This window comes from Daphnia pulicaria, chromosome 7 (assembly GCF_021234035.1).
Source record: "Daphnia pulicaria isolate SC F1-1A chromosome 7, SC_F0-13Bv2, whole genome shotgun sequence".
NCBI classification, from domain to species: Eukaryota; Metazoa; Arthropoda; class Branchiopoda; order Diplostraca; family Daphniidae; genus Daphnia; species Daphnia pulicaria.
In genome coordinates, this window is record NC_060919.1 from 18,601,857 (window position 1) to 18,616,462 (window position 14,606).

At 39.8% G+C, this 14,606-nt stretch overlaps 3 protein-coding genes across 8 annotated transcripts; all 3 read left to right on the top strand.

Annotated features, from left to right (window-relative positions):
• Positions 1–71: 71 nt before the first annotated feature.
• Positions 72–2,411, top strand: LOC124348991 (keratin, type I cytoskeletal 9-like). Its single transcript, XM_046799440.1, has 7 exons — positions 72–480; positions 552–687; positions 752–919; positions 990–1,122; positions 1,203–1,599; positions 1,666–2,084; positions 2,145–2,411. The coding sequence occupies exons 1-7, from the start codon at positions 460–462 to the stop codon at positions 2,284–2,286; spliced, it is 1,416 nt and encodes a 471-aa protein (XP_046655396.1). The 5' UTR covers positions 72–459; the 3' UTR covers positions 2,287–2,411.
• Positions 2,412–3,807: 1,396 nt separating this feature from the next.
• Positions 3,808–8,197, top strand: LOC124348935 (6-phosphofructo-2-kinase/fructose-2,6-bisphosphatase-like). 2 transcript variants are annotated; one of them, XM_046799348.1, is made up of 11 exons: positions 3,808–4,054; positions 5,535–5,595; positions 5,664–5,728; positions 5,909–6,066; positions 6,140–6,428; positions 6,498–6,601; positions 6,690–6,908; positions 6,977–7,076; positions 7,139–7,273; positions 7,347–7,474; positions 7,545–8,197. In XM_046799348.1, exons 1-11 carry the CDS (start codon positions 3,943–3,945, stop codon positions 7,653–7,655), a joined length of 1,482 nt encoding a protein of 493 aa, XP_046655304.1. In that variant the 5' UTR covers positions 3,808–3,942; the 3' UTR covers positions 7,656–8,197. The 2 variants fall into 2 exon arrangements, with proteins under 2 accessions (XP_046655304.1, XP_046655303.1); XM_046799347.1 differs by lacking the exon at positions 3,808–4,054 and adding an exon at positions 4,200–4,874.
• A 682-nt stretch (positions 8,198–8,879) lies between these two features.
• Positions 8,880–14,494, top strand: LOC124348878 (ATP-dependent 6-phosphofructokinase-like). 5 transcript variants are annotated; one of them, XM_046799247.1, is made up of 21 exons: positions 8,880–9,032; positions 9,312–9,452; positions 9,522–9,673; positions 9,735–9,924; positions 9,994–10,091; positions 10,169–10,281; positions 10,466–10,574; positions 11,232–11,327; positions 11,416–11,508; positions 11,563–11,724; positions 11,946–11,974; positions 12,043–12,130; positions 12,228–12,245; positions 12,355–12,375; positions 12,492–12,638; positions 12,704–12,862; positions 12,939–13,027; positions 13,092–13,155; positions 13,223–13,452; positions 13,520–13,617; positions 13,682–14,494. In XM_046799247.1, the coding sequence occupies exons 2-21, from the start codon at positions 9,335–9,337 to the stop codon at positions 14,041–14,043; spliced, it is 2,436 nt and encodes an 811-aa protein (XP_046655203.1). In that variant the 5' UTR covers positions 8,880–9,032; positions 9,312–9,334; the 3' UTR covers positions 14,044–14,494. The 5 variants fall into 5 exon arrangements, with proteins under 5 accessions (XP_046655203.1, XP_046655199.1, XP_046655200.1 ...); XM_046799243.1 differs by having other exon boundaries at positions 9,016–9,107; XM_046799244.1 differs by lacking the exon at positions 10,466–10,574 and adding an exon at positions 10,872–10,980 and having other exon boundaries at positions 9,016–9,107.
• The last annotated feature ends 112 nt before the right edge of the window (positions 14,495–14,606 follow it).

Below are 14,606 nucleotides of genomic sequence, written 5' to 3' on the forward strand. Positions count from 1 at the left end.
CGATTTAAAAAAATTATTAGATGCCAAATTCTGACACGATTCGGTGTATAATTAGTCTTATCAACTTCCGTGTTTTATTTTTTTGTAAGTTTGGCTTCGGTCGGCTTCGGTGAAGAATTTCTGAACGGGACAAAAAAGAAGATGAAAAGGCGTTGAAACGTCACGGCTTAGTTGTTCCGTTTTCTTTCCGGTCATTATAGTAAATCATCGGGTCGTACGTTCTAAATTTGCCGATTAAAAATGAAGCAGCCGGTTTATACGGAATGGATGAGTGACACAGCATTCGTCCTGACCGCTACAAGCGCTGGACCGAATCCAGTTCACGCCGTATACTCTAGTTTCTTTAGATTTGGGTGTACTTGACCCAATCAGTTGTCTTGAGCTCTAGAAGGTTAAAAGCATATAAATACGTCAGTGTCAGTGTTAACGCGGTCAGACCAGCCTCATCTTCAGCACAAGATGGTCATCGAAAAACGGGACGTAAGTTGATAAGACAGACAATTACTATTATGGTTGAAATTAAGATAATTAAATTTGTTTAATTCTAAAAGGGTTATCGGCAGCGCCAAGGTTTGGTGCTTGGTTTTCTAGTTTTCTACTTTGTGGCTTTACAATGTGAGCATGCCAACGCTTTCAGATTATCCAGGAATCCATTGTTCAATGGAATGTTAAATCGTAGAAACGCAAGTAATAAAACTATTTCTTAGTTGTTTCGGTGAGAAAAGAGAGTTGAAACTTTTGTATTGTCCAGTTCCAGCCACGAATATCGCCAACTTGCACCACAACCAGCTGTTTAAAAATAATTTCAATCAACACCAGTTCTATACTCAGCAACAGCAGCAGCAGCAGCAGCAAGAACCGCCAGTGGCAGCTTCTTCATCATCAGTAGTCACAACAAATAGCTTAAACACAAATCACGGTGAGTCACGACATTAGAAAAATATTTTACTATGCGGTCCGTAACATATCAACGGGTTGTACACGAGCAGTCGATCCTTATGTAAGCGGATCCAACCCTGCTGATAAGGAAGTTGCCGAAAATCCCGACTTGGACCAGATTGCAGCTGACGCTCAAGTTGAACAAAAGTCAGCCAACTTGGTGGCCTCGGCATCATCCACAAGGTTTGAAACATCTTTTGTTGAATTTTCATGTGGTTTGATATCTGTTAACTGTTGTTTTTGTTTATCTAATTGGAATTCAGCTATAGTTCCACTGTTGGTGGAGCAGGAGCTTATGGGGCAGGTTCCGGAAGTAGTTCGCTTGGAAGCTATGGAGGAATATCAGCTGGATCGGGCTATGGGGGAATATCAGCTGGATCGGGCTATGGGGGAATATCAGCTGGATCGGGCTATGGGGGTGGGTCGATCGGAAGCTACGGTGATACAGGAGGAGCTAGTTATGGATCAAGCGGAAGCTATGGAGGAAGTTCCATCGGATCTGGTTCAAGTTACGGTGGTTTTAGCGGGGGAAGTAATTACGGATCATCGGGATTAGGTGGAAGCAGTTATGGAATTGGCGGCAGTACCGGTCTGGGCGGAAGCCATTCATCTTACGGAGGAGGAGGAGGAGGATATGGAACGTCAGCTCCATCCTATTCAGTTAATAGACTTGTGTTTGTAATTATCACTTAATTATTTAATTTACACATTCGTTGTGTTTGATAGATATCCTACCCAGCTCAACAAGGGGCGACAAAAGCGGATACTATTCATCTGCTAAGTTCTCTTGCACCTTCGCTGCTTCTCAGTTCTTTGTTACTTCCCCTGGCTTTGGCTTTATTAACTAACACCACCAATTCACTCATTGGAAGAAAGAGGCGTGACCTCAGTGACGACTATGATGACGATTTACAGTTTTCACTCAACGGAGACATTTTAGATGGCGACATTACTTTACTAGACGCCCATTTCTTCCCAACAATGGATGCTATGCTGGAGTCTTATTCGCCTGAAGATACCGAAAGACTAGCCGAGTTTGTACGTCACCGAGGACTACTTGACATTCACAATCCTTGCTTAGAAAAATTAGCCTGTCTGGCTACCACGACTAATGGCAAATTTAAACGATACGACAGTCTGAAAAAGTATGTATTTACTTGACTCAAACCGCTCGTTAATTGATTTTTACTCTTTTTTCTTGATAGGGCTATAACACTGCTGGAAAAATCCACTGATCCAGACATAAAGAAACGTTTGAAAAAAGGATCTTCTGTTGGCGCAAAAAAAGAACGCAACTGCTTGACTAAATTCATTTGCAAGAGTATGAAATCAGCTGTGTCACCTTAATTGATGGAGGTTTTTCGCTTGTTCTGATTCTCTTCGCAAATATTTATTGATCCTCGCTAATTCATTGAATTTAATTAAACTTTATTGTGAACATAAACACAATACAATTATTGACTATCAATTTATTTCTGCTTTCGTGATTTTGCTTTACCCGTTTGAAAGACAAATGCGTTTTGATTCGATTTTTCCGCTTCCGCTCAGGCGCTGTAATGTTCTGATGCAAGGGTTACTGTTTAGCCTTTTTAAACGATCAAATCTGACAGCTATTTCTTTCATGTGGGTGTTGTGTTTTAAATGGCCAAGCTAATATAATGTAAAAACCTATCGTGTGAAATATCGGTTGTATAGGCGAACAAACTTGTCGTTCTTGATTTGAGTGTCGTGCAATGAACCTGGTTCTAAATGTATTTGCGAATTAGGTGAGTTACATCCTTCAATTAACACAGGTCATTTGGTGGCGTCATGAACGTTTGTTTTATATTTTTCGATTCAGAGGGATCCCTTTCACCCAATGAACATTTTAACAATTGATCTTTTGTCTGGCAGCTTTTTGTGCAAATTCAATAGTAAAGTAGTAAGATGACGCCTTTTGATGATTTTATGTTCCTGATCAATTCAATTCTTCTTGGAGAAGAACCTGTAAGTTTATGACAATATTACAACAATTGGGTAATTACCAACTGAAGATTATTCTTTCCAGACCATCGAAGACTTTATACTCTTGGTTGGCACATTTGTGGCATTTGTGGCGTTTGTGCTATGGTGCTGCTTTCCGATTGCTCCAAAGGAACTTGGAACACCTCCTGGACTGTACGAGAACCGATACACACAATACAGAAGAGCAGATGGCACTGATACTGATTAAAGTGACTCAAGAATGAAGTTTGAACCAATTTCACACCTCTTCATGTCTCCATTATTTGAAAGACATTTTATGTTTTCAAACACTTTAATGCTCTAAAACAATCTTTTCCTCATATTGTTCTTGTGCCTTTTTGTCCCATCTGTTTGTGTGTTTTAGGGCTGGTACGTAATACTAATTTGAAGCTTTTTCACGTCTAGTGTCGGTCATTTAGACTCGTACACCGAAATTCTCAATGTTCACGCGTTTCTGTGTTTTTAAGTATCTCAACTTTTAATCGATCTCTTCAGTAACATTTTAGTCCCCATACATGTACTAGTCATTTCTCGTTTGCCGTGTAATTACCTAGATGTTCTATGTCAAAATTCAAGTGGCGATAAGTATGTTTTGATTCTTTTCCTCATCATCTTTGTGGCCGCATCATCATATTGAATTGAATAAGTCATGTGACTTTCTCCTTTTTGTGCAAGTCCCGTCCACTGTGTGTACGCACATGTCGAGACTTTGTGTTGATTGGGTCATTGCCAAAAACCCTTTTGAGTTTCGAGCATTACATACTCATCCGCTGTGTGTCGCTGAAAGTGAGTTTTTCTATTTCTGTCTCGTATAACAGACCTTGTCGTCATTGTCGATTTACATAGTAACGATGGAGCCCACCACAAGTTTGTTTGAAACGGCTCCAACTTTTACGTTCTGGATTGGATAGATGCAAGCCATTCAGTCTTGTTGTTTTGGCGTGATAAGTCCAATTTTTGAAACAGCGAAAAAACCAAAAGGAAAAAAGTAACGCGCAAATGCAGAGGCAGCTGAGCACTTCTTTTCACGGAGGATCAGAGGAAGATCGACAGCTGGCGATTCTTTTACCTCGGCATCCGTTAGGATATCGTATCATTCATCCAGGAAGAGGTAACATGTGATGAGAAATTCACTATGTACCGTTTTCCATTATATGCATTCCGTTAAAAATATTCATAAAGTGATGGGTTAACATAACGGTGTACAAACAGAGTTATGAAGCAATTAACTTTACGCAAAATTTAAAAATAATTGTTTGCCAATAAAAAAATAAAAAAGTTTTAAGTATCGATCGAATATTTCAATCGATCTTCAAACTGTAGCGCATGCTTGAGTGCTGACGACATTAGAAATTGAACCCGCCCATTCCGTTCGTCGACCTCCTAGCGGAGCAAATGAAAGGAGGCCCGCATTTAAGGCTGTGCGGCTGGTGACTAGAGCAGCAACATTTCTGCACCCCGGTTACACCACCCGCCTGTTGACAGTTGTTTCAGTACGCACAGACAGTGTAGTTCAGCAGTCTAACGTATACAGCAGCTCTTAACTTAGTTTGTTAGTTGTAGTCACACGATATATAGTATGCCGAGTGGAGCTTTGAACGAGTTTGAGTGCACCGTCGATGGAGCTGCCTGCAACCACCAAACACATTTTCAACAGTCGGGAGACGTTTGCTGGAAAGTGCAACGGGATTCGCGACTAGAGAGCCCTGTTCGTGTCACCGGTAGCGATTTGACTACCAATGGTAATAACGATCCATCAACACAGCCGGTTATTTCGCCCACCAAAGAGGATGGAATCGACAGTAGCAGCAGTCTCCGTGGCAACGTCAAAGGCAACAAAGATGAATTAGCCAAAATAAAAGAAGGCTTCGATGCTTGGTTAGCTGCTTTTCGGAAATCGCGACCCCATCGTGACGTCATTTGGCGCGTTGGTAAGAACAATAATAACGAACAACTCACGACATATCTTCAGGCCAAAAAAATTTTTTGTTTGTTTTATTATTGAGCATCTGTTGAGTGTCACCGACCTCAAATTTTAAAAATATGTTGATGCTTTGTTATTTCTTTGTTAGAACAAAAAAAGAATGATTGGCCTCGTGGGCCTTGAATGAACTGTCATTAACATAACGGCGAAAAGTGAAAGTGCATTGACTTGCACAATTCTGCAAATACTTGGCACATTTTACGTTGAAACGGTTGGACATTTTCTGGGTATAGCCAAAAGATCACGTGCGTAGGTTTTTCTGAGAACAAAAGAATCCTGCTGTTGAGGAAATTACAAAGCGTAAGTATCTATTGAAGTGGTACCCTAAGGGATGTTGTCATCCGGGCTATTGCCTCAAGGAATTTGATGGAACCACATCCTTGAAGGATACTTAACATTTCAATTCCGTCCCGCCCATGAAAAATACTGATTGTATGTCTTTGGGGATGGAATGCGCATGCTGATCACGTGATAGTCACGTGGTGTGTGTTCACGTGCAAGTAGGATGATAGAAGTAATTTTCTATTGCATCGATTATTATTTATAGCCCTAGGACTTGCAAACTAGCAATTCATTTTTTTTAAAATTTGACTTTAACAATTTTCAGGTGAACGAGCCAACTATGTAAACACGCCCCATGTCATCGCCATGTGTGGTCTTCCAGCTAGGTATTTTACTTTGAAATTCATAAATTTATTCATTGCATTCTAACATTTGGGTTCATTTTCTTTAACAGAGGCAAAACTTACATCGCCAAAAAGCTTTCCAGATACCTTAACTGGATTGGGATCAATACAAAAGGTGACGAATTGCTCGAAAAACAAGATTTGCATCGATCGATTTTGCCAAAATCGCGCGAGAAACCATATTGGCTTTTCCGAGCAAGGCAACATTGGATCAATATTTGAGATTTTACCCAAAGAACTTTTGCTTAAACTTGTTATTTCTTACTTTTTGAATATGGGATTCTTCTGCACGTAGTCTTCAATTTGGGAGAGTACCGTCGAATGGCGACACCGTTGAAGAGCCACCATTTCTTTAAACAGGAAAATGTAGAGGCCATGTCGGTCCGAGCTCAATGCGCCCTGGATGCTCTTGAAGATGTTTGTAAATGGCTGGAAGCTGGTGGAGAAGTCGGGGTAAATATTAGCTATAGCCAATGTTAAATCAATGACCTTTCGTAATGTTATATTTACTTTTCTTTCAAATAAGGTCTTTGACGCCACCAACACAACGTTTGAACGTCGACAACTTATCCGTGAAATCATTGTTGACCAAATGGGCTACAAGCTCTTTTTTGTCGAATCTGTTTGCGATGACCCGGCCATTATAGAGTCCAACATCCGCCAGGTCAAAATTACCAGTCCAGACTACGCCAACATGGATAAAGAAGCCGCCGTCGAGGATTTTTTACAACGTATTGATCACTATCACGATCAGTACCAAACTCTGGACGAAGTACAAGAGGACGGTCTTAGTTTTATGAAAATATTCAATACAGGTTCGTAAACTTTCTTAAAAAGAAGATTGTTGCAACCTCGCCATGTTTGTTTTTCTTTTCCTTATTTAGGCGAGAAAGTCTTGGTCCACAAGCACGAAGGTCACATCCAGTCGCGTATCGTCTATTACCTCATGAACATTCACATCACGCCGAGGACAATTTATCTGACTCGTGTAAGAGTGGAATTTTAAAATGGGCATAGTTTTTTCTCTATGTTAAAATATACATGTGAATAACCGACTCGAATCCAATCGAGAATAGCATGGAGAGAGTGAGAACAACCTTATCGGTCACATTGGTGGCGATTCGAGTTTGTCTCCTCGAGGACGTCAATACGCCGCCGAATTAGGACGTTTTATCGAGGGCCAGAAAATACCGCATTTGCGTGTTTGGACATCGTGGATGAAGCGAACCATCCAAACAGCTCGTGATATTGACGCCCCGCAAGAACGGTGGCGCGCACTCAATGAACTCGATGCGGTAAGCTTAATTATTTGACTCTCAATTACGTGATTTCTTATTTCACATGCAAATCTTTTATGTTGTAGGGCATTTGCGAGGAGTTGACTTACGAAGAAATTTTGCAGAAATATCCTGATGATTTCAAAGCCCGGGATACCAACAAGTTCCATTATCGATATCCCAGAGGTAAATTCATATATTTATGGTACAAGAGATTCAGTTCTGTTTAGCATTACTTTGATTTTTAGGAGAATCATATGAAGACCTCGTTGCCAGGCTTGAACCTGTGATTATGGAACTGGAACGCCAAGAGAATGTCATTGTTGTTGGACACCAAGCTGTGCTTCGTTGCTTGCTAGCCTACTTTTTGGATCACAGCGCTGGTAAAATAGAAAAGAATGAATTACGCAACGGTTTTCAGATTTTTGATAACCTAATTTTTCTTTTGTGACACAGAGGACCTACCTTATATACACGTCCCTCTGCACTCGGTCATAAAACTCACTCCGATGGCCTACGGTTGTAAGATGGAAACTATTCCAATTCCCATTGAAGCAGTTGATACTCATCGCCCGAAGCCACAAGTAAACATATCTTTATTTTTTGCTCTGGTTAAACATGGAATGTTTATTTCAAAATTGTTGCGCTCATCAGATACCCGGGTACTTGGAGCAAAAGTTTCGCCGTCCTAACAACGTCACTCAAACTGCTGCTGCTGCTGTTGCTGACTGTCAGCCAATCACCGCAGGAAGCTCTGACCAATGAAAAGCTTTCAGAGTTTCAGTTATATATTTTCAGAATACTAGGCCAATTTCCATTCTAAACAACAAAAAATTAATAGGATTTCAGATCTGATCGTTGGTGTGCAACGAAAGCGGATTTCCCATTCATCGCTTTCTCTTCTTGCTATGAAATGATATATAGTTCTTTCTATTCTAAAGAGAATAGTATCTCACACTGTGTGTGGGGACTAGTTGTGACAACTGTTGTAATTTGTCTTCAATCCTTTCAAACCTCGCGGATATATATATTTATATTTTTCGCTTTTAAAAAATACTCTGAAAAAATTTCTTTCAATGAATTCTTTCGAAAAATTCTTTCGCACTCCCTAAAGACTCACTCAAAAGATTCAGATCTACAAGAGGCAACGGATATTTGAGGAATTGGGTCGTGTTACATTCTCGCCTACATACGTTTGTCTTGTGATCTCCTTTTTTCTCCTTTGGGTCATGAGCTCCTTCCGGAGACGTCGTGTCACGAGAAATGCCACTTTCTATTATAAATATAAATCATTTGAGCCGGCGAAAGAATTGTTAAACGCACATTTTAAAATCGGCATTTCCTCAATCCTGCCATACGGTACGTAGTACTACCGCAAAAGAAACGTGAATACATGACGCAGATTATAGGCAAACAAAAACCACGTTGAAAGTTCAAACAGTTGTTCAAACAGTTGACAGAACTAATTTTTTGAATCAAAATAGACTCGTAGAAATAGAGGGCGTTACTTCATATGTCATGCAGCTTTGGCGTGCAATTCGGAAACTACGGAAACCGCATTGAATTATTTAAACACACGTATTTCGGCTGCCAGCTACAAAAATGAACAATAAAGCAAAACTGCTAAATAAATCATTTTCAATAATTTCATAACTTTAAAATATTATTTTTTCGATTTTGTTGTGACTTGTTAAAATTTAAAACGATCATAAAGGTGTATTTCGGTGGTGGTCCCGGTTCCCCGTATGTCCGATCCCGCTGAAAGTCACCTTGAAACAGAGGTGACTTGTCTGCTAAAGTCGCAGACAAGTTTATAGACTGGTCACGACGACTGTCACATTTGAAACGCGCCATCTGCTTTTGAGAGCAAGCGTTGAGCAAAGTTCCTATCCTTTCCTGTAGGCTTTCCTTTTTTGCCGCTAGGCGAATGAAGTCGCTTCAGTCGTCTGTCTTTCGTTAACGTAGTCGTCTAGTCGATCTATGGTTGTTTAAAGGCACGGTTTTTTTAGTTTGGAGCCCAGTAACCAACAATTTGCCCGCTGCTGGATTGAAGGACTAGTTCTGTGTGAAAGGATCTAGAAAAATACGTGCTCGGCGTGAATTATTTAATTCCAAACCGTTAAAAGCTGTGAACATATTCAGGTGACGTATCATTCTTGTTCTGTAGACTCTTGAGAATGGATCGTAATATCTATCAGCGGTTTGATTCTTACGTGGGTAGGTTTTCTTAAATCTTGCGATTAAAAAGATGGATTTTGATTGTTCAAGTACTTAACCGGGTTAACAGTGGTTTTCATTACTCAACCATTTGACAAAGGTCCATGCGTTTGGAAGTTTAGTTTGCTTTATGAGTATGAAGAATGTACAGACTACTGACATAACTTACGGAACAATATTGTGTCTTCATTTTTCCCTATACAGACAAAGTTGGAATCCCATCTGAAATGGAGGGACAAAAACCTTCGGCAAACTATTCTGAGGCAGAAGCCCAGAATCTCATCCATGGAGGTCATTACAAGGACAAGGGCATTGCCGTTTTTACTAGTGGAGGAGATGCACAAGGTATAATTAATAAAATACAAAACGAAAATTTTCCATTTATTTTCTACTATTGTTTAATATGTTACCCAGGTATGAATGCTGCTGTGAGAGCTGTAGTGAGGATGGGCATTTATGTGGGTGCCAAGGTGTATTTCATCAAAGAAGGTTATCAAGGAATGGTGGATGGTGGAGACAATATTGTTGAAGCCAACTGGTCCTCTGTTTCTGGAATTATCCACAAGGTTCAATTTGAAATTTTATTTTTGAAATGCCTCAGTTACTTATTAGCATAATTCTATCAAGGGAGGCACCATTATTGGGTCATCTCGTTGCAAAGAATTTCGTGAACGCCCCGGACGACTACGCGCCGCTAAGAACCTTATTTTGAAGGGCATCTCCAATTTGGTTGTCATTGGTGGTGACGGCTCACTAACTGGAGCAAATTTATTCCGGCAAGACTGGCCTGAACTGGTGACTGAACTGGCCGCCAAAGGTAGTAATTAATAGTCACTTTTACAATTCTGTAAAGGCAGTTCAATTTAGCGAATGATGTTTGAAATAGGTGACATCACACCTGAGCAGGCGAAAAAATTTGCGCACCTTAATATCGTTGGTATGGTTGGCTCAATCGACAACGACTTTTGCGGTACCGACATGACGGTAGGATTGTAAAAAGCATCCGGTAAAAACCGGTTTTAAAAATCTTTTATTTATTTTTATTTGCTGCCTTATTTCAGATCGGTACTGACTCTGCCTTGCATCGTATTATCGAAGCCGTTGACGCAATCGCAGCGACAGCATATTCTCACCAGAGAACATTCATCATGGAGGTTATGGGTCGTCATTGCGGGTAACATTAATTGATAACATTCTGAATTTAACATTTCGCCGCAGTCGGGAGGGAAATTGTAAGGTTACTACTTAAAATATGTCGCAGAGAGCGCATCGATTATATGCTAGAGATTACAGATCTGATTCCAAGGGTTTTGTCGTCCATATGAAGCTTTATCATCCATTTTCAACCTCAAAAATAGGTATTTAGCCGTAGTGACTGCTTTAACCACCGAGGCAGATTACGTATTCTATCCTGAAAATCCGCCACCAGTCGACTGGCCTGACAAAATTTGCAAGAAACTTTCTCAGGTTTAAAACTTCGTAAAAACTGTTACGGATTTTTATTAGAAAATGCTCGGAGTGTTCGCATGATTTTTGCTTGTCGTTACTTGTTTTAGATACCCATGAACTTATTTTGATAAAATCAAAGTTCTCAGACTTGTGCTTTCTTGCCTGAACCACAGGAGCTTTTTAAATATCCTCACTATCTGCATCTTTTTCTTCTTTTCTAACCTGCGTGGATAGTTTTTTTTTTTGAATTTTTGATTGAGTTAATATCGTTTGTTTCTGTTTTTTTTTTTTTTTTTATTTTTGTTTGTAACATAGTTATTTGGGTTTGGTAGCAGCGTTAGCCTGTGAAGCCGATTTCGTCTTCATTCCTGAATGGCCCCCTGAAGTGGAATGGCCAGAAGTACTTTGCAAGAAACTGAAACAGGCAAGACAACTTCAGGTCTTCCCAGTTAACTTAAAATGAAAAGAGATTTCGTTTCTATGTGTTAACTCCGACTAAACTCTTGTTACGTTGCACTACAACAAATTTGGAGTTTGATTTCACCACAGTTATTTGTAATTATTTAGGACCGTTTGTATGCTTGTTTATTTTTACCTAATTTTAAATGCTTGCAACATTCATAACCCGCGACTTGCACAAAGGAAATTTTTAATAATTGTTTTCCGTGGATTCAGGAACGAGAATCGGGCCAGCGCTTGAATATTATTATTGTCAGTGAAGGAGCTATCGATCGTGAAGGCAACCCAATCACTGCTGAAATGATCCGTAAAGTATGTTACGTACTTTTGAATTCAAAAATTTCTTGTATTTACTTATATTTGTTTCTCACTCACTCTCATTCATCTTGTTTTCCCAAAGGTTGTTGTAGACAATTTGCAACAAGACACGAGGATCACTGTCCTCGGTCACGTCCAGCGCGGTGGCAGTCCATCCGCTTTCGATCGTGTGCTGGTAAAGAGATTCATTTTTATGCATATTTATGAAACTAAATTTTTTATAATTTAGGGTTGTCGTATGGGAGCTGAAGCTGTGATGGCTGTTTTGGAAGCCACCCCTGAAACTGAAGCTTGCGTTGTGTCATTGGATGGCAATCAAGCTGTCAGACTGCCTTTAATGGCATGCGTCGAGAAGACTCAGGCTGTCGCGAAAGCCATGGCTGATAAACAGGTGACGTGAGATTGATTTCTATTAGTTTTCAAAGAAAAAGTTCAAACGACCATTCTTCTTCTAAAGAAAGAAGAAGCCCACGTGTTTTAAACCTACTTTTCTTCTTCTTCTTCCCCGACACAGTTTTCTAAGAAAAACAAAAACTAAACTTTCTAATCCACTACACTGTGTATTATGATGCAGTATATTTCAAGTAGAATTTTTTTACTGTTATTTTTCAGTGGGAATTAGCTGTTCAGCTTCGTGGCAGGTATTTACCTTTTTTTATTGAATGTTTGATGGAAATCATTTTAAATTGTCGGTTTTTGTGTGTTACAGGAGCTTTGCCCGCAACGTTGATACCTACAAGATGCTCACGCGTCTTAAGCCGCCCAAGATGACCCCGGAAATGTCCTTAGCACACGGAGTAAGAATGTGTTTTTTTTTTTTTTTAAATTGAATGGTTCACTAGACATAATTAAATGCTAACATTATATTGTTGTATTGCTGGCTCACTTTCAAAGAAAGGAAGATTGGCAAAGGTAAGTTGAGTGGGGAAAAAAAGTGGTTTGAGTTTAAGCACAAAGCAATTTACCCTTTTGGGGCAATTAATTATATTATTTTTCTTGGCACGTTATCACACACACTTAGCAAGAAACATTATGGATGCAGGTATATTTTATTACGAATCGGCTCTTTTCTGTTGTTCCAAAGTAAAATGCGCTATCCTTGTCAGTTAAAATAATAATTGCCAAACATAATTAATTTCCTTTTTTAAATTTTATTAGAGCGGCTATACTTTGGGAGTGATGCATGTTGGAGCCCCAGCATGTGGAATGAATGCTGCTGTCCGATCTTTCGTCCGCAACTGCATCTACCGCGGCGACACTGTCGTAGCAATCCATGATGGTGTTGAAGGATTGATCGAAGGAAATGTAAAGAACTCTAAAAAACATGATAATGTTTGCTTCTAGATTTATTGTTCGTTGTTATGAAACAGGTTCATCCCTTGGGTTGGGGAGACGTTACTGGTTGGGTTGGACAAGGTGGAGCCTTTTTGGGCACTAAGCGAACCTTACCCGATGGCAAGTATCCTGAAGTAGCCGCTAGCCTTCGCAAACACAAAATTCAGGCTCTTCTTATTATTGGTGGCTTCGAGGTATTTTATTTTTTAAATCTTCCAATAAATACGGATGGATGTTTAACATAATTTTCCTTTAAAAAAATTACAATAGGCATATCAAACTGTGCTTCACTTAGCCGAGAACCGTGATAAATATCCGGAATTTTGCATTCCCATGGCTATTGTTCCGTCCACCATTAGGTAATAATTTTTATACTGTACTTGGATGAAATATTTCACTTATAAAGGAATTTCCATCCATTAGTAACAATGTTCCAGGAACGGACTTCACTCTCGGCGCCGACACTGCATTGAATGAAATTACTGAGGTGAAGAATTTTCATCTGCTTTGATATCATCAGATTTTATCAACAGGTTTCAATCTATTCTCAACAGATTTGCGATCGTATCCGCCAGTCGGCTCAAGGAACAAAACGTCGAGTATTTATCATTGAGACTATGGGTGGCTATTGTGGATATCTCGCTACATTGGCCGGTGTGGCTGGAGGAGCTGATGCTGCTTACATTTATGAGGAACCGTTTAACGTCAAGAATTTGCAAATGGACGTTGAACATGTGGCGTCTAAAATGGCTATGGAAGGAGTTGAACGTGGTCTTATCCTTCGGTATTTCTCGCATTATTTTACATTTTCTAATGAATCCATTGATTAATTGCGCAATTTAATTCACTAGAAACGAGAACGCAAATGAGAATTATACCACAGATTTCATCTACAAGCTATTCTCCGAAGAAGGCAAAGGAGTGTTCAGCGCCAGGATGAACGTTCTGGGTAAGATATTTCAGTTTGAAGTTTTTAAAAATGTCCGGAATTTGAAACGCAATTCTTCTTTTAGGCCATATGCAGCAAGGTGGTTCACCTACCCCTTTCGACCGTAACATGGGTACTAAACTAGCCGCTAAAGCTGTCGAATGGATGGTTGAACAGCTAACCCAAGCTACTCAGCCGGACGGTTCTATCTGCGCCAACAAGCCTGAATCAGCCGTCATGCTTGGTATCGTCAAACGCTACTATGCGTACACACCAGTTCAAGAATTGAAGGCCGAGACTGACTTCAAGCATCGACTACCAAAAACTCAATGGTGGCTGAAAATGCGCCCGCTGCTTCGTATTTTGGCCAAGCACGAATCTACTTACCAAGAAGAGGGCGCGTACGTCGCCGTCGAAGAAGACGTCGAAAATCACATTATTAACTAGGGAAATAATTACACGAAGAAAAGATGAAGCGAAAAAACAATTTAATGGCTGCCGCGTTCGGAACCTTTAGTTGCAATTAGTAGACCTGTTGTACCAACCTTATGATATTGATGTAGGTTGTGTTTCCTTGAGTAAACTAGTCGACTTTACATGTTTGAGATGACGCAACTATGCCACATGATGAACCCAGAAATGTCTGAATCCGGGAAATGAGAAACGTAGTCGAAAGAAAGATGTGGACTAAAACATTTATTTCGTCGTCTATTTATTGATTTATTCTCAATGTTCTGTCTTTTAATTCATTTTGTTAAGTATTTTTTTACTAGACCCTCTTGATGTGCTTATCGCACATCTTTTCGACGTTTCCCACATTCTCCTTATGTCGTTTATTGGTTGTGAAAGTGTTCTCTGGCTGCTGTACTAAAAACCCTACTACACTGGTTTTCAAGTCTTTTACCTTTCTTCAACTTCAGATAACATATGAGTCTGCTATTTCTTGGTTTTGCTAACTTCATTTCTTGTTTCAGAAGCTGGTTTCTTTCGTCACGGTGATAGTCTTTCAC